This window comes from Podarcis erhardii (assembly GCF_964252035.2).
Source record: "Podarcis erhardii genome assembly, chromosome: 2".
NCBI lineage: Eukaryota > Metazoa > Chordata > Lepidosauria > Squamata > Lacertidae > Podarcis > Podarcis erhardii.
In genome coordinates, this window is record NC_138498.1 from 39,586,265 (window position 1) to 39,611,429 (window position 25,165).

At 41.2% G+C, this 25,165-nt stretch overlaps 2 protein-coding genes across 7 annotated transcripts in view; both read left to right on the forward strand.

Moving 5' to 3' along the window:
* Positions 1-385: 385 nt before the first annotated feature.
* Positions 386-9,788, forward strand: FN3K (fructosamine 3 kinase). 3 transcript variants are annotated; one of them, XM_081848764.1, is made up of 6 exons: positions 386-677; positions 1,607-1,758; positions 2,595-2,686; positions 3,540-3,622; positions 4,483-4,605; positions 7,359-9,788. In XM_081848764.1, exons 1-6 carry the CDS (start codon positions 537-539, stop codon positions 7,695-7,697), a joined length of 930 nt encoding a protein of 309 aa, XP_081704890.1. In that variant the 5' UTR covers positions 386-536; the 3' UTR covers positions 7,698-9,788. The 3 variants fall into 3 exon arrangements, with proteins under 3 accessions (XP_081704890.1, XP_081704891.1, XP_081704892.1); XM_081848765.1 differs by having other exon boundaries at positions 496-643; XM_081848766.1 differs by lacking the exon at positions 386-677 and adding an exon at positions 746-977.
* Positions 9,789-10,933: 1,145 nt separating this feature from the next.
* The window catches only part of TBCD (tubulin folding cofactor D), a 122,147-nt gene continuing 107,915 nt past the window's right edge, over positions 10,934-25,165 (forward strand). The window contains exons 1-8 of one of the 4 annotated variants that reach the window (XM_081848643.1): positions 10,934-11,038; positions 12,040-12,256; positions 15,484-15,534; positions 16,655-16,752; positions 18,749-18,850; positions 20,174-20,320; positions 21,296-21,351; positions 23,628-23,760. In XM_081848643.1, the coding sequence (XP_081704769.1) occupies positions 12,064-12,256; positions 15,484-15,534; positions 16,655-16,752; positions 18,749-18,850; positions 20,174-20,320; positions 21,296-21,351; positions 23,628-23,760 (780 nt within the window). In that variant the 5' untranslated portion in view covers positions 10,934-11,038; positions 12,040-12,063. The other 3 variants (XM_081848646.1, XM_081848645.1, XM_081848644.1) reach the window with 3 other exon arrangements.

Genomic DNA, 25,165 nt, shown 5'->3' on the forward strand with positions numbered 1-25,165 from the left:
GTCCTTTTTATATCATCTCGTTGCTGTAATCCCCAGCCGCAGTCTGTAAAATGTGATTCGATGGGTTAAAATTGAGGCGCGCTCCATCTAGTGGCTTGTTTTTAAAATGCTATCTCTCTAGTGCCCGTGTGAGCATAAGGGGGGGGGGGCGGAGTGCGGGTGGGGGGGAGTCAGTCCAAAGCAGGGCGGGGGGGGGGGAAATCAGGCTGACGAACTACAAATACCAGAAGCTCTCAGGGCAGCGTCGGAAGGCCTCGGAAAGTAGGCCGGCCGACCCCGTTGGATTGCAGCAAATTTAATGTTATTTAATTTGCTTTATTGCACGGTTACCCCTTGTAGATGAGAACAGCATTTTGCAGAATAATATCCCCGAATTTCTCTCCCCGCTTATTCATATTGTGCATCCCCCTCCACCCGCCCGCCCCGCTTGCTTCGCGTCAGCTCCGCTTGCCTTTTGCCGCAAAGGCTGCTGAGACCCGCATAAAGCTGCAGGCGGAGGGAAGGCGCGCAGCGGCCGCGGCCAGCATTTCAGAGCCATGGAAAAACTGCTGAAATCCGAACTGAAAACCACCGTGCTGAAGGCATTTGGGAGCTCGGGAGGAGGGTGCATAAGCCAAGGGCAGAGCTATGAAACCGACCACGGGCGAGTGTTCGTTAAAATCAACAACAAGCCTCAGGTTCACGGCGATATTGATAGAGCTCCCTAAATACTAATATATGGCTGCAGTTGGGGATGAGGGGAGACTGGGAGGGGGGCGTAACTTGGCAACAGACGGTGATTGGCTAGTTGAAAGCTCGTATGTTGGGCGAATTCTGGGGAGAGGTCTGCAGCACTGTGTTCCAATGTGCGCCACAATCAAACTCGTTCGAAAAGAGTTTCCAACTCTTGACTGCACAGGGGGCGCGATAGGTTTTCCATAGCTGGATCATCGAGTGTAATCTTTAGAAGATATATAGCTATGCAGCGATTTTAACGGGTGTGTATGTCCTAAGAATCCATTTGAGGCTGCCCCAAACTTCAAAGCACTTGCCCTAAAAGCCCCATGTTTTTTGCCTCTAGAAATTTGCAGCCAAAGCGAAATACTACTGTGTTGCAAACATTTAGATGTAATGTTGTAATCTGCATGCCTGTATGGTGGTGGATACCTGCCTCCTCCTTTAACCAGCCTCAGCTCTTTCCAAGCATTTTTTATGGTGCGAATTTTGACGTGGGGAATCAAGCAGAATAAACATACGTGTAGATTCGTTTGTCCAAAGTGAGAAACGCCTACTGTATTGTGCTGATTTCCCCGTAGGTGTGCAAATGAATGTGCAGATCTATTCAAAGAGAATGTTCAGGTCAACGTTATGCTGATCAGCCAAATGAATTCAAACTGCAGCAGATGTTATCTCACTTTGTACACAAGGCTTAATAATTCTCTCATTGGCCTACTTTCCCCATGTACATTTCTCTCTCTCTCTCTCTCTCTGTGTGTGTGTGTGTGTGTGTGTGTAGATATATATTTTCTTGGGGTAGGACAAGACACAAATCTAAATAACTGATGCACACACAGTCCTAATGCACAGCCAAATAAGTGTTCTCAGTAACATTATTCTTTCTGACCAGGCTAGGACAATGTTTGAGGGTGAAATGGCAAGCTTAATAGCTATTCAGCAAACCAACACTCTGCGGGTTCCCCAGCCCATTAAAGTGATAGATCTTCCAGGAGGTGGAGCAGCGTTTGCCATGGAGTACCTCAAAATGAAGAGTCTCGGCAAGTAAGACAGTGCCACACGGCTGTCCCCTTGTTAAAATATTGGCCACTTGGATTTATAGTTCTGCTCTGTTGTCTCTCAGTTCTGAAAAGTGTCTGTTTTACTGTCTTTAAATAACATGTCTCTGGAAGTGAATTTAAGGGAATTAACAAGCGCACATCCACATCGCATTATGTGATGCCTTCAGTGAAGTTATGCCAGCGGGGGACTTCTCTCTTCACTTGCTTCGGCAACATGTATGCTGTATCTTGACAATTATATGCATCTGTCAGAAGTCTGAGAATGTCCATACTATGTTATCTGTCTTATATGGAATGTTTTGGCTAGATTGGCCTCCTGAGGTTTACTGGGCCAACTGCTAGCATTCAGACTTCACAGGACTTTAAAAAAAAATCTATAAAATGTTAAAGTTTGATCTTGTTATTTGGTCTTGACTGAAGTGTGGATACAGCTATCCAAAGGCCAGCGATGCACAAGTCATAGCTACGTAAGGCTTTTCTCACTCAGAAGTTTGCAGCCCTTCCACTTTGGCAGTTCAGCTCAAAATTAAAAGTGGATGTAGCACCTCAAACAGAATTAATGCCATTCCCATAAGGTTTTGGCTTTGAGTTACCTCAAGAGTGCCATGCAAAGACACTCCAGGTTCTGTTGTTTAGAGATAGTGATGCTTTAGCTGAGATTCCTGCATTGCAGGGGGTTGGACTAGAATGACTCTTGGGCTTCCTTCCAACTCTTTGATTCTATACGTTGGTGTGAAATGTTTGGTTTGTATATAAAATCAAGCTGGTTTTGAAATTTCCTGATACATAATATTGGGATATGTTTCTTTGTTCTTCTAGATATTCTGCAAAACTTGGAGAGCAAGTAGCAGATCTTCACTTTTACAACCAAAAACTTGGAGAAAAAATAAAGAAAGAAGAAAACACAGTTGGTAAAGTATAGTTTCTATGCACCAACATAACTTTGTAATAGTATCATTACAAAAGAATTGCAGAAACAGACCTGAAAGAGAAGTTGCTGAATTACAACTGAAAACTATGGAGGGACCTGGTCTTAATAGATATATTGGATTCCTGTCTCATTACATATGCTAATCATCTGCATACTATCCCTTGTTTTTCCTGTAGGTCTAATTGCAGTCTTTAACAGTCGTCCACAGGTTTACCCTACCCATTGAGTCAATCACCCATCTACTACTACCCTCCTGAGGAAAACCCCACCCCACCCTCCCACTATATATAAGGGTCTGGTGACTTCTGTTTCAGTGTATCTGAAGAAGTGTGCATGCACATGAAAGCTTATACCCAGAACAAACTTAGTTGGTCTCTAAGGTGCTACTGGACATATATATATATATATATATATATATATATATATATATATATATATTGACTGCGTCAAACCAACACGGCTACCTACCTGAATTTGTAATAGTAGTTCCTACTTTGGTTGGTGACATCCCAAGAAAGTTGGTTTTTGCACTTAAGTGCTTCTTAAATTAGCAGGACTTGCACACAGCTGTTGGTTTTTTTCTGGATGAAAATTGAGGTGTTTGTTAGGTACCACGGTGTTAAGAGCAATTTGAACAGCATGCAGCTAGGGATAGTGGTACAAATAATTTGCTGCTTAGTTCGAGTTTAAGGTTTTATCACGTACTACAACGTCAAAAACACTTTTGTACATATAATGATGATACAAAAAGTAGCCACTTTCTGCATCAAGAGGGATTGGCTGCTTTTACATTTTGCACCCTTGCTTTGATTAGTTTTGTTGTTGTTGAACAGGGAAAGGTGCAGGCCAGACAGAATCTCATCATGTGGATAAGTTTGGATTCCACATTGTCACCTGCTGTGGCTATATAGCTCAGGTAAGCTCCTCCTTTTATTTATTAAAAAGAAAGAGAAGTTGGAAGGCACCCTTAAAGACATCTAGACCAGGCGTCAGCAAACTTTTTCAGCAGGGGACTGGTCCACTGTTCCTCAGAACTTGTGGGGGGCCAGACTATATTTTTTTGGGGGAGGGGGAGAACAAATTCCTATAACCCACAAGTAACCCAGAGATGCATTTTAAATGAAAGGGCACATTCTACTCATGTAAAAACATGCTGATTCTTGGACCATCCGTGGGCTGGATTTCGAAGGCGATTGGGCCGGATCCAGCCCCCAGGCCTTACTTTGCCTACCCATGATATAGACCAGGGGTCTGCAACCCGCGGCTCCGGAGCCGCATGTGGCTCTTTTACACCTTTGCCGCGGCTCTGGGGCGGATACTAGCGAGGGGAGGAGGCGCATTGTGCGCCCCGACACTCCCCACTGTGGCGGGCGCTGTACTGGCTGTGACGTCGCATGGGGGCGGTGCGTGCGTTAGTCACGCACCGTCCCGATGTCACCTTCCCGCCCGCCCGCCCGCTACATTGTAAGGGGCATGTACGCTGGTCACTGCATTGAAAGGGGGCATGTACGCTGGTCACTGTTTTGAAGGGGAGTGAAGAACACACACACAAAAAAAGGTAACTTGTTAATTTAACGTTTATTTCTATGAGGAGTAATTCTGAGGGGTCAAACAAAGAAATAATAAAAAAGTGACAAAAAGGTTATTTTTATAATGACGAGTTTTACGGCTCCCAGTTTTTTTTTTCTTCGGAAACGGGTCCAAGTGGCTCTTTTTGTCTTAAAGGTTGCAGACCCCTGATCTAGACCAACCCCCTGGCATATTTTTGCTTTGTAGGTGAATGAATGGCAAAGTGACTGGCCCACTTTCTTCATACGTCACCGTCTCCAAGCCCAAATGGATTTGATTGAGAGAGATTATGGAGACAGAGAAGCAAGGGAATTGTGGTCTCGGTTAAAGGTAGGTGAGAGATGCTAGACTGCCACAATATGAGAAAGAGAGAGTGAGAGAGAAGGCACTGAGGCTAAGCTGGAACCATGCTTGCATCTCCAACTTGCCACCTCACTCTGACAGAATTTTACTATAGATGTGAGGTTTCCTTCCTATCCAGCCTGCTTTCTCAAGCAAGTGCCCAGTCTATACATTTGCACTTTAGTTTGTCTGCTGCTCCCCATCAAGGATGGTATTATTTAGTTCCATTTGTGGGATCAGGAACTTTTGGAGCTTGACTAGCATGCCAGTGGGGTTTTGTTTATTTAAATCTTGGACCATCTTTCAAGTAGATACAAGCCAGGGATGAGCCAAGTTTCCCAGAAGGATGGGCCTAAACTTTGCTGGACTTAAAACCCACGGTCTCCATTGGGTTCCTCTACCTCAAACCCCTGTTCCCTGCTGTTTTCATAATTTAGAATTGCATTCACACATGACTGTATTAACTTTTATTGTATTTGTGTAGCCCTGTTTCCAAATTTGTTGTAAAAGAAGAATGGGGGGGGGGCTGGTTTATTTTTTATTTTTATTTTTAAAGTTTTTTTATTCAAAATTAAAACAAGACATATTATCCAAAAGCATACCATCCTTGTTTTTTCCCAATTTTCCCTCCCTCCCCCCACCCTCCCACCCCCCCCCGACTTCCCTCAGTTCCAGTCTTTGGTTTCTCTGAGACTGCTGTTTTCTGCATGTTACAAAGTTGTATAGATCCTCAAACTATTTAGCTGATTATTATCAATAAAAAGTTTGTGAATGTTTATTCAAAACCTGCCAAGGAGTCCAGTTCACTTTATTGTGTCTTCAAATACTTTGTAAAGGGTTCCCATTCATCTTTAAAGTCACAGTTATCCTTGTCCCGTAGCTTATATGTAAGTTTTGCCAGTTCTACATAGTCCGTCAATTTTTCTTGCCATGTTTCTTTAGTTGGGGCCTGGTTTATTTAAATGTATTTCTTCTCTACCATAATGGGCCTAATTGCAGGCAGAGATGAAACAGCGTACAAGGGGGAGGTTCAAAAAGTATCTACATGGTGCTTAGAGAATAACTTGCACCTAAATATTAGTAAGACAAAGGGGATGGTGTTGGACTTCCAGAGGAAGAGAGGGGAACTTGCCCCGTTGTATATTGGTGGGGGGCTGTATGGAGAGAGTCTCCTCCTTTAAATTCCTGGGAGTTTACCTTAGTGAGGACCTCACTTGGAAAATCAACATAACTCAGATGGTCAGAAAGGCCCAACAGAGACTCCATTTCCTCAGGGTCTTGCGAAAGAATAATGTTGAACAACAATTGAACTCTTTTTACTGGTCCACAATAGAAAGTGTCCTTTCATATTGTATTACAGTGTGGTCTGCTGGCCTGACAGCCACGGACAGAAAGTCTCTACAGAGGGTGGTGAAAACAGCACATGATATCATGCACTGTCCCTTGAGTCCGCTAGATGACATCGCAAGGGATCTTTGCCTTAGGAGAGAGAGAAAAATTCTCAGGGACGACTCACACCCCGGCCATCACCTCTTTATACTTCTATATTTCCTGCCTGAGGGTAGAAGATTAATCAGCCATACCAACAGGCTAAAAAATAGCTTCTATCCGTGGGCTGTTAGGCTGTTGAACGGAAAATAACATAATGAAATTGACTTGCAAGGTGGTGTGTTGTTTGATAAGAGATTGGGCGGGGAGAGGGAGGCTCGTTTAATTTCATTGTACACAGGTTGTACAATGACAATAAAAGTATAATTAATTATTAATTATTGCTCATTCCATTAGGGAGGCTAACAAAAACGCATTGATATTTGCTCCCCATTTTCACTAGTGGTGAGAATTCCATGGATTTTCCATTACAAGGTTTTATTTTCTTTCACTGAGCAAGCATAAAGACCTTATGATGTCTTTGCAATATTTGTTGTATGTTTGTATATAAAATAAATATTACAAAGACACCATAAGGTCTTTATGCTTGCTCAATGAAAGCAGAGCATGTTGGAGGCAAATAGGCACTCCTACAGGATGCAGGAAAACTGATGATCCAGTAGTGGATTCTCAAGAGGGATTTCTTGGCCCACTGCAGGCTCCCTCTTAGCTGCTTCTAATTCAGCTAAAAGCAGAGCTGTTGACCTTCTGATTCTAAATTCTTACGCCACATTTTTCTGCCACTGCCCCTAGCTCTGATCAGTGTCACATTCCAAAGTCAGGTGATAGATTCCCAATTCATCAAGAAAAATATCCCGGTCATTACGCATTACAGTGGTACCTTAAGTTACATACGCTTCAGGTTACATACTCTTCAGGTTACAGACTCCGCTAACCCAGAAATAGTGCTTCAAGTTAAGAACTTTGCTTCAGGATGAGAACAGAAATTGTGCTCTGGCGGCGCAGCAGCAGCAGGAGGCCCCATTAGCTAAAGTGGTGCTTCAGGTTAAGAACAGTTTCAGGTTAAGTATGTACCTCCAGAACGAATTAAGTACTTAACCTGAGGTACCACTGTAGTCCATCAGGCAAAATCATAGTGATAGGTTAAATCATGTTATTCAAAACAGCAAAACTCATAGTATATATATAAAATGTAAAAATTATGCTAAAAGCAAATAAAAAGACACAACATTCAGGACTTCATATACATTCTGATTTATATGTTTTGAGGCCTTATATTTGTCTTATTAAGCAATGTTCTACTTCTTTTCTTTAGACAGTTTTAAAGGTTTTTTGTTTATGTTTTTTTACAGCCAAAGATTCCGGAGATGTTTTGTGACCTGGAGATAATTCCTGCCCTCCTACATGGGGACCTGTGGGCAGGAAATGTAGCTGAAGATGACTCCGGTCCAATTCTTTTTGACCCTGCTTGTTTCTACGGTCATTCAGAATTTGAACTTGCAATTTCTATGATGTTTGGTGGCTTTAGCAGTTCTTTCTTCTCTGCTTATCACAGCAAAATCCCCAAAGCTCCAGGCTTTGAAAAGCGCAACAAACTTTACCAGCTATTTAACTATATTAACCACTGGAACCATTTTGGGACAGGATACCGGGGGCCCACTCTTAATGTTATGCGAAAGCTTTTAAAGTAACCCTCAAACATTGTCATCCTGAGTAAGTGATCTCCTGTTTGATGTTAGAACAACATCTGCTACAATGTTTTAAAGAGGATGGGAAGTCACCTGAAAGTTACAAAAGGCAAGAGCTAAGGTGACATTTGTACACATTTAATTCCTCACAAAATGCTTGCAGTGGTTTTGTATTTTTTGCATTCTCTTAATTGTCAACCAGCATATTAATGACCACTTTGATAAGGTAGGAAAACTGTGTGCTGTTTGTTGTTCCAGGGAGTGAACTCTGTAGCAAAGTGTACAAGCAGGATAAATGAGAGTTCCAGAATAGTAGATTTCAAAAACAGCATTTGCAGAAATGCAGTGGAGAAGATCCAGTCTCTGTGCCAGTGGATGTGATGTTATTCTCCTTCCTCTCCTTCCTCCTGCATTCTTTACTCTGCTCAGGAGGGTCCCACAACTTTATTTTGTGGGGATACAGGAGCAGAAGGGTGGGGGAGGGGAGAATGATGGAGTCATTCCGTTTGCACAAATGGAAGACTGTTGGGCAAGTGGGATGTCACAACTAGATAGCAACAAAGACTGCAAACCTGAGAGCCCATGTAAACATGTACACCAGCTTGTGTGGATGTAATGACTCCCTTGCTCAAACAGTTTAAAATAAATAACAACATTAATAATAATAATAATAATAATAATAATAATAATAATAATAATTTATACCCCGCCCATCTGGCAGGGCCTCCCCAGCCACTCTGGGTGGCTTCCAACAGGATATTAAAAACACAAGAAAACATCAAACATTAAAAACTTCCCTAAACAGGGCTGCCTTCAGATGTCTTCTAAAAGTCAGATAGTTGTTTATTTCCTTGACATCTGGTGAGAGAGTGTTCTACAGGGTGGGTGCCACTACCAAGAAGGCCCTCGGTACATTCGTGATTAAAATAGACAACAAAACAAATAATTAAATAGAAAACAGTTAAAGCAATAAAATATCAACTTTAATTCAAGGGAATCCTTGCCTAAACAGGTATGTTTTCAGGAGCCAGCAGATTGCCAACACTGCAGCTGTAGTCCTAGTACTATAACACTAATTTCTTCTTTTTAAAAACCAGTTTAATACGGATAAGGCTGCAGGTTGACAACAGTGATGGGGAACCCACTGTGGCCTTCCAGAGGGTGCTGAACTACAACTTCCACCATCCTTGATCACTAGCTGTGCTGGCTGGGTCTAATGGGAACTGGAATCCAGTATCACCAAACACAGTGGGAGTTACTGCTGAATTAAAAAATGGGATTGCATTACACGGATAAACTCATAAATGTTAAAAGGATTGGGTCAATAAATTGCATTCCTTACATACAACTGCAAGTGACTGAAACATGTTAGAAGTATTTCAAAGCGTGCTTATTTTGTTTTAGTGTTAGGGTTGTCTGCCCTGGTTATTGTACATAATGAAATAATAAAGAAAGTGAGTGAGTACAGGCATACCTCAGAGATATTGCTGGTTCGGTTCCAGCCCACCACAATAAAGCGAATATTGCAATAAAGTGAGCCGCTTCTTTGTTTGTTTCCCTGTGAAAAGTTACCTTTTCACTATAGTGTAGTCTTTTGACCCAGCCCCCCCCCCCCTTGGCTGCATGGGTGGGAGGGGAGAAACCCAGCTCCAGTCCTAGCAGCTCCATTATCGTGGCCAGAAGAGGGTTGATGGCAGCAGGGGGCTTGCTTCCTAATTTTTTAAAAGAGCAATACTGTATCTGTGACGTGCAATAAAATGAGGTATGCATGTACTAAAATAAACATTAGGTATCATTGTTTGGCATGCTTTACCCATGATGTGCATTTTCATAGCGCAGGACATGTAGCATGTAGAATTTTAAAGTAATTTTTTTCCCAATTTTGTGATAGTGTGAGAATCATCATTCTGGGTTAAATGGAATGTTTGAGCAATCCTCATTTATGATAGGAAAGTGGAAATTAAAGCTGTCAAGTGATCGAAGGCTTAGCAAGCTCACTTTTTAAGTATACAGAATTTGAATGAAAATTGCTGTGCTACACTTACTATGTATGTAATATGCAATCCAAATAAAATGTTGTCATTGCACACAGAATTTGTAACTATAATTGCCATCAGCAAATAAGTGAGAGTGGGTTCAACATAGTTGTGAGACTGGAAAAATAATTATGAGCACCATTGACAATTGCAGATTGCAACCAAACCATCCTTTCTCTAGCCATGAAGCTCACTTTATGGGTGATCTCAAGCCAATCAACATATCTATATCTCAGGGTTGTTCTGTAGATGAAAAGTGGTGTGGGAAGAGGATGATGCATATTGTCCTGAGTTTCTTGGAGGATAAAAAACATGGAAACAATAGTCTCAAATCTGTTTACAGATAAGCATAGGGACCTGCAGGACACCTGATGGCAGTATGGTTTACATTAGTTACGCACTGTAAAGATCTGAAAGGAGCTACAATTGAGTACCACAAAATGTGATTCTTAGCATTGGTAATGATGCAAACGACCCGGTTCCTTAGAGAACAAGTAAATAGATATTTTTGGCCAGATAAGGCATGATTTTATTAGTTTTGGGGAAAAGGACATAACAGACACACACCAATGCAGGGATTTTTATTACTGAAACAGTCAACACCTGTCCAAACACTGATTTCTTTTTCCCCGCCTGCTAACCTCAAGAAACTGGACTTTCACCGGGAATTGTGATTTCGATGGATTAGAAGTCTGAGGTCATTTTCAGATCTGTGGTACATGATTATGACGGGCAGTATTTTTTTATTGTTTTCCTTTTTCACCGTTGTTTTTGCTGCAAAAGTTATGCGATCAACAACAACAATAAATGACAATGTCGTTCTACTGCGGGGTCTTCGTTTCCCGCACCTCAACAGTGCTTCCAATCCGGCACATTTATATCCTGCACATCTGTTTTAAAAACTCCCAGGGCGGCTCATGCACCTTTTATGCTTTTTACAGACTCTTATTATTATTATTGTTATTATTTCGCGGTTTATAACCAGCGCTCTAGCATCCAAGGAAACGCCTCCTGCACAGCCCAGCTCTTCTTTGCCTTGGCGTTTAAAGCAAGACTTTCCCGCGATGTAGCTCCACCAATACACACATCTACATCCCGTCCCTGCCACAGAAAGAAAAAACGCACACAGCCGGGCGCTTTCCTCCTTCCCAGCCAATCCCCTTTCCCCTTCCTCGCCCGCCCTCCCTCTGCTGCCGGGCTCCTCCCCTTTTCGCAGCCCAGGCGCGGACGTCCACCGAGCCCTTCTGTCCCGCGCGAGGAGCCGTACCTGGAGAGGCCTCTTCTGAGCGCAGGCGCCAACGACGAAAGGTAAATCGTGCAAGCGGCGAGCTGTTGTGGGAGAGGCGCTGAGCTTGGCTCGGGGCTTTCCGTGGTTCGCAGGAGCCTGGGCGAGGCGAGGGTAGGGCCAGGGCCTTCAGGGCGAGATGGCGAGCCGCCTTGGGAAACGGGAAGAGGCTCTCTCGCGATAAGGTCGCCCGGGTGGGTGTCTTGGACGCCAGGCCCCGGGAAAGGAGGGCGGTGCGCGGCTCGGCTGCAAATGCTAAAAAACCGCCCTCAGCCTCAGCCTTGCACCTCAATTAAGGCGGCAAAAGGCGGAATTCGCATGCTTTTGAGTTCGTGCGAAGTGCTTTCCCCTGCCTCAGCCCTGAGAAACGAATGCACAGTCTTAACTCTCTTTCAGTATGGCAACAAAAGCCCTGGTAATAGGTCGGGGGTTAAAGGGAAGGATTCCAGGTTCAGGGGTGTAGCTTCCCCGCTGGGCTTGAACGCAGCTTCAATCGCTATACATTTTTATTTGCAAAGGAACAGTGCATTCCCGAGCAATCCTCATGGCATGCATACAGCTATACTGCATCAAGACCTTATTTATATTTTAAAAGCTGAACTAACCTTCTTTCCATCCCTGTCAAGATAGAAACGTATCCTCTGGAAGCGGATAGGATTTGGAAGAGATGGGAGAACGGGCTCTTGTTAAATTGCGTGTGGAACGAGAGATGTATATAGCAAGGGAAGGAAATCCCTTTTATACACTGTCCCATTATTTTTCTATGGGGAAAGAACGGACACAGGCCAGCACAGATTTAAGCCCACTGAAAATAATTGAGCTTAAGTGCAGTTCTCTTATGTGCACTTGGATTGCCTCCATCATGCAAGGCAAATTTGCAGCGTAGTTGTACACAAGTCTACTTGGAAGAATTCCCCATTGAATTCAATGGGTCTTGCTTTCAGGAAGCTCAGTATAGGGTTGTAACATTAATTGTGGGATTTAATTGTAATGGTAAATGCTGGTTTGCTGTGCCTTTGCCTAGAGAAGAATTTTTCACGAGCTGAAGATGGTTTTAAATGAGATGAACGGAGATGGGTCTGAGCAAGAGGATAGCAGATGCCTGGAGTCTGATGTCATCGCCAAGGGAAACATACTTGAGACCTTTTCAGAGAGTCAGGAAATACAGGAGTTGATTAATTCTCTCAAATCAATGCATGGAGACCTATCATTGAGAGAGACGGCGCTTGAAAAATTTAAAGGTATGAGCTCTTTCTTTTAGTATGTACAACTGATGATTGGGATGTTGTCACCAGATCCTACTAAGTGTAATGGTTAAGCATTTGAATTGTGAATTAAGACAACTCTTGTTCACCTTATCCATTAACTCTATAATCCTCAACACACTTACTAAAGAGTAAGTTCCACTGGATACAATGGAACTTATTCTGAGTAAAAGATTGATCAATATTGCCTTGTAGGTGACTAGGAAAGCAAAAGCAATTTACAATATGCAAACAGTAATGCTTATTTGAAATTTTTCAAGTTTTGATAATATTCTCAAAATGTTAATCTCTTTATTGCTGAAATAAATTGCTGGACTGGTTGCTCTCTAAAAATGCCATTGTTACCATTCTCTCTGAGCTTTGTTCTAAATAAAACCACAAAGGAAAGTTGGGATACAAGCTTTTGTGATTACAGACATGGTTGCAATAAAACATTTTTGACTGGTCTCGTGGTCTGTTATAGAATATGGCAGATGATTGTCTCCTATAACTCTCCAACAGTTGCATTTGGTAGTTCAACATTACTGAATAATAGAACATTTAAAATGACTTACTGACCTGCTTCACATGTCACACTGAGCCAAATCATAGCATAGTGCAAATGTGCAAACACTTGGAGAAGAGATCCCAGCCACTTCTCTCCCACCCAGTTTTGTTGCTGTGCTGACCTATGCCATGGTTTGACCAGTGGTTTAGCTCTCACCATAGGTTTTATCCAAGAATGAATGCAGGTTCAGATGGCTTAGCTCAACATTGCACAGTAGCAAAGTGGCTGGGTTCCCTTGTCCAGGAGATTGCACACTCCTGTGTTCACATTAAACCATGGTGTGACATGCAAACTAGTCCATTGTGGAAATGCAATAAAAAACAGTGAAGCAATAATAACATTAGAGCAAAGTGGCTAAATGGGGTTGTTAAATTTATACAAAAAATGAATATCCTCTAGCACAGTAGTGGGGAACTTCCATCCCGTGGGCCTAATTAGTTATCTGATTTTGGCTTGTGGGCCATATTCGCAAACCACATCCACCTGGTAGTTACTCAGTGTCAAATGATGTCAGGTGCTGTGATCTGTTAAATCCAATTCAAGCACTTAGTTATAGGTAAGCCTCTGCTGCCACCTTGTACTCTCAAGGAGCAAGCACATAATAGCTCTAGTATTGGAGATAAGCCTGTTCCTGCAGCCTGAGTTTAGTGTTGCCTGATGTCAGGTGATTGTCAGGTGGATGGATTCCCCCCCCCCCCCAAATGTCTCAGAAGTGGCACCTTGGAGAGTGGGCCACTTCTGGATCCAGTCCTATGACTCAGTCTAGTTCCTCACCCCTGCTATACCAGTAACACCTTTAGAAGGTTCAAAAGAGCATTTCACCAATATTATTATTTATTCATAGATCAAGAACAGGATACAGTCAGAAAATGAGTGTATCTTTTTAGGCATTTTGGTGTAAGCTGCAGTTTTGATTATTAGGGTTTTTCAAATACAGTGGTAGCTCGGGTTACATACGCTTCAGGTTACAGACTCCACTAACCCAGAAATATTACCTTGGGTTAAGAACTTTGCTTCAGGATGAGAACAGAAATCGTGCTCCAATGGCGCGGCGGCAGCTGGAGGCCCCTTTAGCTAAAGTGGTGTCTAAGGTTAAGAACAGTTTCAGGTTAAGAACGGACCTCCGGAACGAATTAAGTACTTAACCCGAGGTACCACTGTACAGTATTTAGTTGGCCTGGAACTGCCACCTAGTGATGATTTAGTGTAGCATCATTGAAGAGTATGTATTATGAATGAATGAACTCCTTTACAGGAAAATTTTTAAAACATTTCTATTTACCCAGGCATTTGGTGGCTGAAGGAAGGCCATGGCAACTTTGAAATTAGTAACTGTGAGGGTATATAATTTCTAGATGGCTTTTAAATTGTTTTGAAATGTTTTGAATATGTTGTTATTTTATTTTAAATAGTTCAGTGGTACCATGGTTTAAGAACAGCCCAGTTTAAGAATGATTTGGTTTACAAACTCTGCAAAACCGGAAATAGTGTCTTGGTTTGAGAACTTTACCTTGGTCTAAGAATGGAATCCGAACAGTGGAAGGGCACCGGCCGCGGGAGGCCTCATTAGGGAAAGCGCGCCTCAGTTTAAGAACGGTTTTGGTTTAAGAACGAACTTCCGGAATGGATTAAGTTCATAAACCGAGGTACCGCTGTATTATTTTAACTTTTTGATGTTTACCAAACTGGGCTCCTTTAGAAAAGAGGGCAGGGATAGAAATGCAATAAATAATAATAAATGTTGACAAAAACTAATTTTGTCTAATATAAAGATGGAACATATATGGAGAAAATAGAAACTGCCATATAGGGAGTCAGACTATTGATCCATCTAGCTTAATATTGTCTGCACTGACAAGCAATAGCTTTCCATGGTTTCAGGGAGAGAGTCTCTCTCAGCCCTACCTGGAGATGCAGGGGATTGAACTTGGGACCTTCTGCATGCCCTGAGCCAAAGACGAATGATAAGAACGGTAGGCTTTGCCAACTGAGTGTGAAATAAGAGAGCATAATAATAATATTTATACCCCGCCCATCTGGCTGGGTTTCCCCAGCCACTCTGGGCGGCTTCCAGCAAAATATTAAAATACAGTAGTCCATCAAACATTAAAAGCTTCCCTAAATAGGGCTGCCTTCAGATGTCTTTTAAAATTTGGTAGTTGTTGTTCTTTTTGACATCTGGTGGGAGGGTGTTCCACAGGGCGGGTGCCACTACCGAGAAGGCCCTCCCTGGTATAGACTGATGGACTGCTTGAAGTATAGACTAATGAGCCAATGAGAGGAGCATTTGCTCTGGGGACATAGCACTGGCTAATTATGAGAGTGACTCCAGATCCCTGTTGGAACAAAATTATTGGGAAGCTTAGGAAGGGGAATAAGGGGTGGAATGGTCTAGTATGCTCTGTCCTACCAGTTCCCCTGGTAAGAGACTTTTTAGGGATTCAAAATAGGACATAAATCATTTGATTTAATAATATATTTCCACTTGCCTTTTAAAAAAGCAAATGGTACTCCTTTGCTTCTCAGGATAACTATTGACATGTTATTTTTTAAAGATGCAGTAGTTTCAGGCTAGGAATGTTAATGCTGTTTCCTTTTAAAACAACATTCTCAGATTGATTCCAGATTTTCCACTGGGTATGCTTTTATCTTTCAGTTATATTGAACAATTATCAGGAACAGCCTCACCTTTTGGATCCACATTTAGGTAAGTTTTGTTGTGCTGTTTTTGAAGATTTTGATAGAATCTTAGAATACTGGTCAGCATGGACAACAGGCGAAGAAGCTTTGCTTTGTTTAAGTATGGGGAGGGGCAGATTCTCTTTGGTGAGAGTGTGTTGGATTTCACCACACTTCCCCCAGCAGCTTTATCATATTTAATCTAGCAGGCTTCCCTGAAAAGTGAGAAGCAGACTGGGGTAGTTTTGTGTTATTTCCCAACTCACAGGTTTCTGTCCTGGAAAAGGGGAGTTCATCTTGGGGGAGCTTCTGTAAAGATGCTTATCTCCTGGGCAACTGAAAGCTGCCTACAGTTCTCTGGGGTGACCTCCTTATTTCTCCGGAAGTGCACCTGCAAAGTAAGAAATAGTGCATTACTCTCTTCTAGGCCTTTTCTGTCTTGCATTTCTTACCTTGCAGGTGCCTCTCCTGGGTTATACAATAGTTAGTCAAAATGGTTTGAGAGTGTGAGGTGCTGCAGTTGTTCTTATCTTGCTGACACAGGAACTTTGAAATGAAGGAACTGCTGTCAGGTAAGACATATAGTAATGGTAAAATAAACTATATTACTATATTGCTAATATATACTTAGCATATAGTACTATACTAAGAATTTCGTATATTTAAACTGAAATGAGACAACAGAATATAGCAAGAGCATATTTGCCTTTAATGGGAGCTATAGGAATCTCTTGCTGTCCTCTGGCCTTATAAAACCTAACCATTACATTTTGTAGAATCGTTCTTCCATATTTTATTAGACCGAAGGATATCTTAAATGTATTTATCTTGATTTAAAGGAGGCTGTATTATGATAACTTTGCAAAAGGGAGACAAAGTTCCAGTGAATGATTCAGCAGTATGAGCCAGTGACTGCAGATCAAGTCTCTGGCAAGTCTAGTGCCTTAGTCCCCTTGAAATAGATGAGCCAGGACTAAGGGGGGGAACCCTTGGCAGCTCCCCAATTATAATGTGTATGTCGCTCATTTTCTCACAAATATGTTCCTGAAGTAGTCTTCTGACATTGCTTTTTTCAGACATGTGTAAAAATAATGAAACAAATTTGCAGACTAATGTATTTTCTACCATTTTGCCTGTGTTTCCTCTAGAGTTGATGTTGAATTCACTGCTGCTTATTATCCAGGATGAAGCATCTCCCTGTTCTTTAATTCATCTGACCTTTCAATTTCTTTACATCATTTCAAAGGTAACATGTTAGAAATGGGATTCTCCACCCCAGGGGATATGTTTCAGTAAGCTCTAGAAATATTTGGTGTTTAATCTGGATTTGTTAATAATTTGGGTTCCACTTTCACAGTTTATTATCGGGAAGTCAGTACTTCATGTTTTCTGAACAAATGTTGGTAATAAGAATATTGTTTACAAGCTTGTTGCTTGTAATACTACATACGCATAAATGACTCTAATTATGGGTTATTCCCCAGTTTTTTGCCTTGTGTATTAGACTGTGAAATACAGAAAGACGAGCTTGTGACTGTTGGCACAGGGAAGTGCAAACAGGAAAAGAAAGGAAATGAGACAATGAACAATGGCATGGACATTGGTTGCCATAGTCCTAAAATGGTTCCCTATTCTTTTATGAAAGCAGTTGCTATAAATTCTCAGCACAGCATGACTGATTTGTTAATATCAAATAGTCATACTATCTTTGTTCTGCTGTAATGGCAGAATGCTAACCACTAATTGTTCTATGTGCCTGACAAAACAAAAAGTAGTGTGAGATTACAGATAATTTTATGTTTTGTTGATCATATATTTATACATTCTCAAGGGCTCTGGGTTTCCAAAAGTCTAGGTTGGGGCCCCACTGGGATTTCCGATGGAGAGAAACTAAATGGCAAGTCCTTGATTGCTACAATCCTTTTTACCTTTTAGAAAACAAAGTGGTACAGAGAAGGTGTTGGTTGGAGTTAGGGAGGGAAGAGGTGGTAACAGGATGACTGTGAAATAGTTTTGGGGAGTATGTAGGAGCTTGGTAGGTACCGTAATACCTAATGAAACTGATTTCTTAATGATTGTGAGCTACTGCCATCAATCAGAAATAAGCCAGAATGTTTTGCAATCCAGTTTCTGGAGTTCCAGCAAAGAGAAACATGCAGAGTTACTTGTCTTGTACAAGTGCTGCAACCATCACAGGCTGGTATTTTTAAGAACATGGCTTCGTGGTGGAAAAACATACGGAGGAAAATGCGGATATTGATTGCTGTTGAGGACTTTTCCTGCTACCCTTGTTAAAGTGATACTTGGGTATTATACTTTACCAAGCTCAAATTAAAGTCACATAGCTTAAGTGGCCAAAGAGGAGATCCCAGTATCTACTAGCTACTGATTGAGGGGCACATAAATGACAGGCATGAGAGACAGAAGAACTAGAAACAGAACATGCTTCTAAAAAATTATTATTATTATTATTATTATTATTATTATTTATTAATAGAGCGGCTATACTAGAAGCTGAATGGCTGTGATCCAGACAGCATACCATGTGTTGTCTACACATCTCATCACGCCCTCTCAGTTTCCACAAGTGCTCATAAATCACTCTTAATATGCCTCTGAGTATACAAAAAACGTTTTGGGATTTGATGCAAGATCTCTTTTTACAGGGAATGTCGCTAGTGTGGGTTTCTGTTTTCCAGAATGGTTTGCTGCCAAGTCTCATTGCCACAGATGCTCTTCCTCTGCACTCTTCCTGCATCTGTGGGGCCTGATGGCATCAATTATGGGGGTGGATTTTGCCAGGGGACAGGGGACAGACCATTTGCTATCTCTTTTGTCTTCCTTGATGTTATCTTAGCATTCTCTTACTTTGTTTTCATTGTTACAGAGGTGGTAATCCTTTGATTTGCACCACTTCGGATGCAGGTGCCAGCTTACACAGACAACTAGTATGTTAGGAAGAATCGTTATAGCCTAGCCTTCTCCATGATATGATAATTTTTTGTAGGAATGTTGATTCATGGAAGATTACCCTATTGTGTGAATCCCTATACGCAGCCCGAAATGGTGTCTAGACACAAGTTGACCACCTCAGTGAAAACTAGGCCTAGTATACCATAAATTAAACCTGGTACCTCAGGGGGTTTTTTTGGGGGGGGAGGGGGGAATACTGCACAACCTCATTTTTATAGTACTATAACTGGAAATGAATTATTTACTTAAGAAACTCTTTTTTTTGCTAGGTACGAGGGTATAAAACGTTCCTTCGCATGTTTCCTCATGAAGTAGTTGATGTACAACCTGTCTTGGATATGCTGGAATCTCAGAATCCTAAAGACCATGAGGTGAGTTCATGTCTGCCCCTGGTAGTGTTGCTCACCAACCCCACCTCTAATTCTGCCTGCATCTCTCCCAGCAACACCCCTCTCCCCACCACCACAACTCATTAGACCAGGAACGGGGAAGCTTTTTCTCCCCACCTCATAGGCTAACTTTGAATTACATTAGGTAATTAGGATGTTACATGACTGACAAGCGGGTTGTCCCGCTCACCTGCCCAAATCCCCACATCAGAGGTTGAAAGGGGCAGTGTGAGAAGGGTTGCACAAGGCAGGCTTTTCAACTTTTTGTGATCCTTCTCCTTTCCACTTTCCCCACTGACATCAGGCGTGCAGAAGACTGCCATTTCACCCACCCCCACCCCTCACCAAAACCTCTGTATGTAAATGAAAGAGACTGATAGGGGAATGCTATTAAAATTCACAGTGCTTGTATCAAATGTTAATCCTACTCAGGAGAGAACAACTGAAAGTAATAAACCTGACTTAGATCCATGCATTTCAGTGGGTCTACTCTGAGTTGAACTAGCACATTGCCAGTTTCATGTGGAACATGTGCAAATATGATTGCATGTGTGCTGGATGGGGCCATAGCTTAGTAGTGGAGCTCATATATTGTATGCAGAAGCTCCTAGTTTCAGCTCCTAGCGTTTTCAGGTAAGGCTTGGAAGGAACCCCATCTGAAACCTTGGGCGAATTGCTGCCAGTCCATGTGGTTTACACTAAATGGAAGGAGGGGGCCAGTGGTCTGTTTTGCTAAAAGACAGCTTTGTATGTTCACAGGTGTGCTTTCACTCACACTGTTTTGAAACTGCTGTCATATCTGCATGCTTTATATACCCTTTTAGCTTACCTTGTATTCTAAGGAGGCAATTGCATTCTCACTTATTTTTTAAAGGTCCAGGGAACTGCACTTTGAAAATTTCAAGCTGTTATCTTCATAAAAAGATATGGGAATGAGCAAACTACTTCTGGAGCGTTCAATCTATGAGCTTTTTCAAAATAATGAAATTCCTATTGTATGTTTGCACATGTCTTCAGGAGCCATGATTTGTTTGGCAGGGTTCATGAAGTTGGGGCTTAGGCTTTTGTGTGAATAAAGTATTCTAGCTGAACCATGTTCCATTTAAATTTGTGTAACTGTCCTTCCATAGTCAATTAAATCTTGGAGGTCCTATTTCATTCCTACATCTTTCCTATTTTTTGTAATAGTGGTCTCCATTTTGCATATGGAGATGGTTTTCACAAGTGTGTGCTGCAAACTTTCTGGGGGCACAAACTATTTTTAAAAACGACTTCTATGATATTTTTTTTTCTGTGTTTCGTTAGACCTGGGAGACACGCTACATGCTCTTGTTGTGGTTGTCTGTAACATGCCTGATCCCGTTCGATTTGGCACGGCTGGATGGAAACATCTCTTCCCAAGAAGGATGCCCTCGAGTGCCAACAATGGATCGCATTCTCAAAGTGGCAAAAGCAAGTATTTCTGGATCAGTTCAGCAATCTGTAGAAAGCAGAATGTCTTTTGTAATATTAATAAGCCTTTACAGTTGTTCGGGGTTGTTCTGGGGTACTAGCTTTAGTCTTGGACTTGGGTGTGGGAAACCTCATTTAAAGGTTTATATTTGCCATGATGTTGTATGTTGTTTGGCAAGTCACTGATTCTTAATTTGAGTATCTCACCTGTCAAATGGTAAAACAATAACTTGTATTATTATTTATTTATTACATTTCTACAGTGCCCTTCAACTGAGGATCACAGGGCAGTTTAGAATATAAAAACACAAAAATACATAACATATCATTTACAAATAAATTAAACAGTGCAGGAGCTAGGATACAACCTTGCTTAACTTCCTTTGTAGCTGGTACGGATCCTGTGAGCTGCCCATTTGTAAAGCAGTGCACCTTCAGCACAGTGCTTTTATATAGATGTTTAATCAAGAACAATAATCTTTTATCTGTACTGGAAGAGTTTAAACTTATCAGAACATAACATATAAAAATATATTTTAGACAAAACAAGATACTATCCAAAAATACCCCAATATAAAAATACAGTATAAATTCCTCATAATGTTGTTTATATTAAGAAAATGTGTAGTTGGAATCTTACTCATCTGTAAACTTGAATTCTTGTGAATATATTATATTTATTGTGAATTTATTATATTTATTAAATATACCAATATTTAATTTTCACTTTGAATAAGATGAAACTGAGGGTGTTTGCAAAAGGGCTTCCAACAGCCCTATACTGCACTTTGAAGTCCCAACCATTTGCACTTCAGTTAACTCTCTGTATGAAGTCCATACTTTTATATCCCTTCTGTAGTTTGTCCCCAGTCTGACTTGCATAGATACTTAGGTGAAGTGTTTGCATACAAACATTGTGCACATTTGGTTTTAATGTTGCAAACTCCTCTAACTCAATTTTGTTTTTGTTTTTAGTCCTATTTGATTGTAAGTGACAAAGCTCGAGATTCGGCTGCAGTTTTGGTCTCAAAGTAAGTCACTTAAGCTGATATTGACAGAAAATGTACTGTCTCATTACTGTTGGTGTATGTACAAGAATATCCTCACTGCCTAATGGGAGGACTCCTGTTCAGGGTTCTAGCTAGCCATGCTCTCGCCCCACGACTTATAAGCTGTAATAAGCTCAAGCAGTTCAGTTGAAGCTAGCTTCCCACCAAACTTTCCATTTCTCTTTTTCAATGGACACTCAACGCTCATTGGTTCCTTGAAACCACTGAGCTGTTCACACTGGGCCATGTGTGTGTGTGTGTCTCCTTTTTGTGTTATTTTGAAAAACGTTTTGTTCAGCTGAGCATCACTTGAACCTGCTAATACTTTCCTCTTGTTTCTTATGGCTGGAACCAAAACAAGGACACTATCAGCACTCAGCCACCTAAATTTGCAGTTTGTGGGGAACAAAATTACACATCTAAACTGAAGCCTCTTAGCATCCTGGGTCATTGAGAATTGCCTTCTTCTTTTCCCTGTCTGGAATGAATGGAGAGTTGCAATATTTCTGCCATAGGTGCTGACTTTAAGGAACCAATCTCTTTTTCACAGTATAATCTTATGAAGTGATGCAACAATTTATAAGTGAAACGAGGGTTTCCTTATGTTAATGGTGTGCAAGCATATCCAGATATCTTCCACCACTTTTAAATACTGCCCCAACACTTGTACAAAACCTCCCATTGAATTCAGTGATGAGATCCCCTCCCTCCTCCTGCCCAGCACCGATTTGTCAAATGGACTTGTGAAATCCATGGTAAAAATTAAAAAGTTATCCTTCTGGCAATGTCTGGCGCCTATCACACTTTTTAATGCTGGTTTTATGGTGGCAAAATTGTTTGGAAGTTAAGAATTAACAATATTATCATTGGCTCTATTGTAAGAATGTGGTTATGGAATATCGCCTGTAGCAAAAGGCTTTTCAGGCGGCACAGAAAATGCATTGTATTATGAAACTGGCCTCAGAGCATTGGAGTAAAGTACCGTATTTTTTGCACCATAACACTCACTTTTTTCCTCCTAGAAAGTAAGGGGAAATGTCTGTGCGTGTTATGGAGTGAATGCCTACGGATGGTGGGGGGATCTGCTGCAGTCGTGAGCAGAGGATCCATGGTTCCCCTTCCTTCCCTCCTCCGTGGCTCGCTTTGAAACAGCAAAGCGGGAGAAGAGCCGCTGAGTGGGGAGGAGAGAGGGACAGAGAGCCTGCTTCTTTAAAGGAGCAAAGTGGGAGAGGAGAGAAGCCTTCTCCCCTTATACCCCTCTTCTTCATTATTAGCAGCATCCTTCTCCACCCACCCCACGTGTGCTCCTTGTCCCTTGAGTGCTTTTCCTTCCCTCCCCACTTAAAACGTGGTTACAAAGCACGGATCCACATGGATCCTCAGGATTTTTGCATTGGGCTACTCCAAACTCACTATCAGATCACATGTCTGTGGCCACAGCATGAACCACAAAAATCATACATCCACTGTTTCATTTAGAATATTTTTTTTCCTTGTTTTCCTCTAAGAACTATGTGTGTGTTATGGTCGGGTGCATGTTATAGAGTGAAAAATACGGTACATGTAGATTTCTAGTGACATCTAGTGGGAGTTCTAAGCAAACTGACTAACATTTTATTTTGGATTGGTCAATGGTACATAGTGACAGATGAACCTTTTGACAGCAGTGCATGTTGGTATATATCTTTGTTGTTTGTTTCTTTAAAAAATATCGCTATAAAACACTTGTCATTCCAGTTCTGTTTTTGGTAAAAAAAGAAGTGGGGACATATACCTTTCTTGATAAGAATGGTGGAAACTAATACTGTTGTTTTCTGCTAATATTAGCATGTAAGAAGAATAGAAGTTGTCTTCTGCTCCTAAGATTGTTCTGCTACCTTTCTGGTTATTTGCAGTTTTCCTTAGTGACTAAGTATTCACTCTGTCTCTTGATTTGCTTCTAGCTTTTCAGATAGTAGTAAGGCAAAACACACAACATATTATTCCCTTTATGTAAATAAAGTGTCCAACTCTAATTTTAAGACAATTTGGCTGTTAACTGTGACAGTATAAATTGTTGGGTTATAAGCTTCTTTAGAAAAAGACAGGGTTATATTGCTGACAGTTGGAATGTTCCCATCCAAAATATGTTGGAAAGCATCCATTGGCCAGTTGTCTTTAGGAACAAAAAAACCAGTTTGTCTAACAGGAAAAATGAGTTACCAACTGAACTGCTGTGAATAGGTAACTTGCAATGTTTCTTTTTTTTTCTGCAACAGGTTTATTACCCGCCCTGATGTCAAACAAAAAAGAATGGCAGACTTTCTGGACTGGACCCTTTCAATGTTATCTAAATCCTCCTTTCAGACTATGGAGGGAACTATTGTAATGGATGGCATGCTTCAAGCCCTGGTAAACAATGCTATTTCTTTCAAAGATAATCTGAAATATTTTCCCTCTAAATGCTCTTGTTGGCAGAAACCCAGTAGATGGCATTCAATTACCTTCCCATCCCTTAAGCTTTGGAAACATTTATCATTATTTAAGAACAGTATGTGGTTGCCAGATGCAATATGGAACAAAAATTCTCTGCTATTAATAGTTGCATAGCAGAGAGTGATACAGATACAGGTTTTTTCATCTTGACAACACTGTGGCAGGAGAAGTTGCAGCTGCGAAAGCTATGTAAGTATTAAATATACAGAAAACCTGTTTTCCAGTATTATATGCACCATCCCCAGAAGAAGACTTGCATGTTGCCAGTCATACCATTAATGCATTGTGCAACTGAAGGACACATAATTTGCCACTGAAAATGGATTGATAACATTAGTTTTAATTGATCATATTTGTGGCTTTATTTATTACCAATTTGGTTGTGACTGAAATGAATTTGATAATTGCAAATCAACTAAGATAAACATTCTGGATTGTATCCATTGTAGTACTGGGCATGTTGCTGCATGGTAGGTCACACAATATTTTGCTCAACAAATTTTCGCTTTCCCTCCTTCCCTCATTCACTCCACTCATGCACTCAACTTTGGCACTTCTGTTCTGATTTGTTAAACTACATAGGTTCCCTTGACATCTAAATCAGGAAGCTGCATTTAATTGTTGCTTGTAAACCAGCATCTTAAACCGGGATCTAATCTGGGTTGTGTTATAACTGGGCCAACATTAGGTTTGTCAAATTTTATGTGCAGGCTACGTTCCTTACACACCCATTCTGTATGTGGGCAAGCTGGCCTAACTGCCCATTGCTCTTTGCTGCAATGAACTCAACAGTACAAGGGATTAAAAGGAAGGGTGGATGAAAAATTCTTCCTCTGCTCCACTACTCTCTGGTTCATCACTAAAACCATTGCCCTCAAATGCTTTGCTCTTCTACATAGTAATGAATGTCAAGCATTTACTTTTACTGAGGAAAGTAAATGGTTGTATTCACAGGCATTACTCAAGCAGTTCTCCCCCCACCACAAATATTAGCCCATATTGTGGTCCATTAATTTCCCCCCAGTAGCATTAATAGTAAACACTAAAGTTTATATTCAACTCATTTATATTCATAGTAGGCTCATTGAAACCAGTAGGCTTATACTATTTGGGTCCATTGATTTCAGTGGATCTAATTTTGCATGGCTTGGTTGGATATAGCCCCCAAACCCCGCTGGCTTCTATATGGATAGCTCTTTGCCTCCATCTGTAAATACCTGCCCAGGTTTCATTGTTTGGTTGAACTATAGTGTAACACTAGTGGAGTTTCACAGACATTTTGCTATTAGTAGTAGAAAAAGCTTTTATATGCAATTCTTTC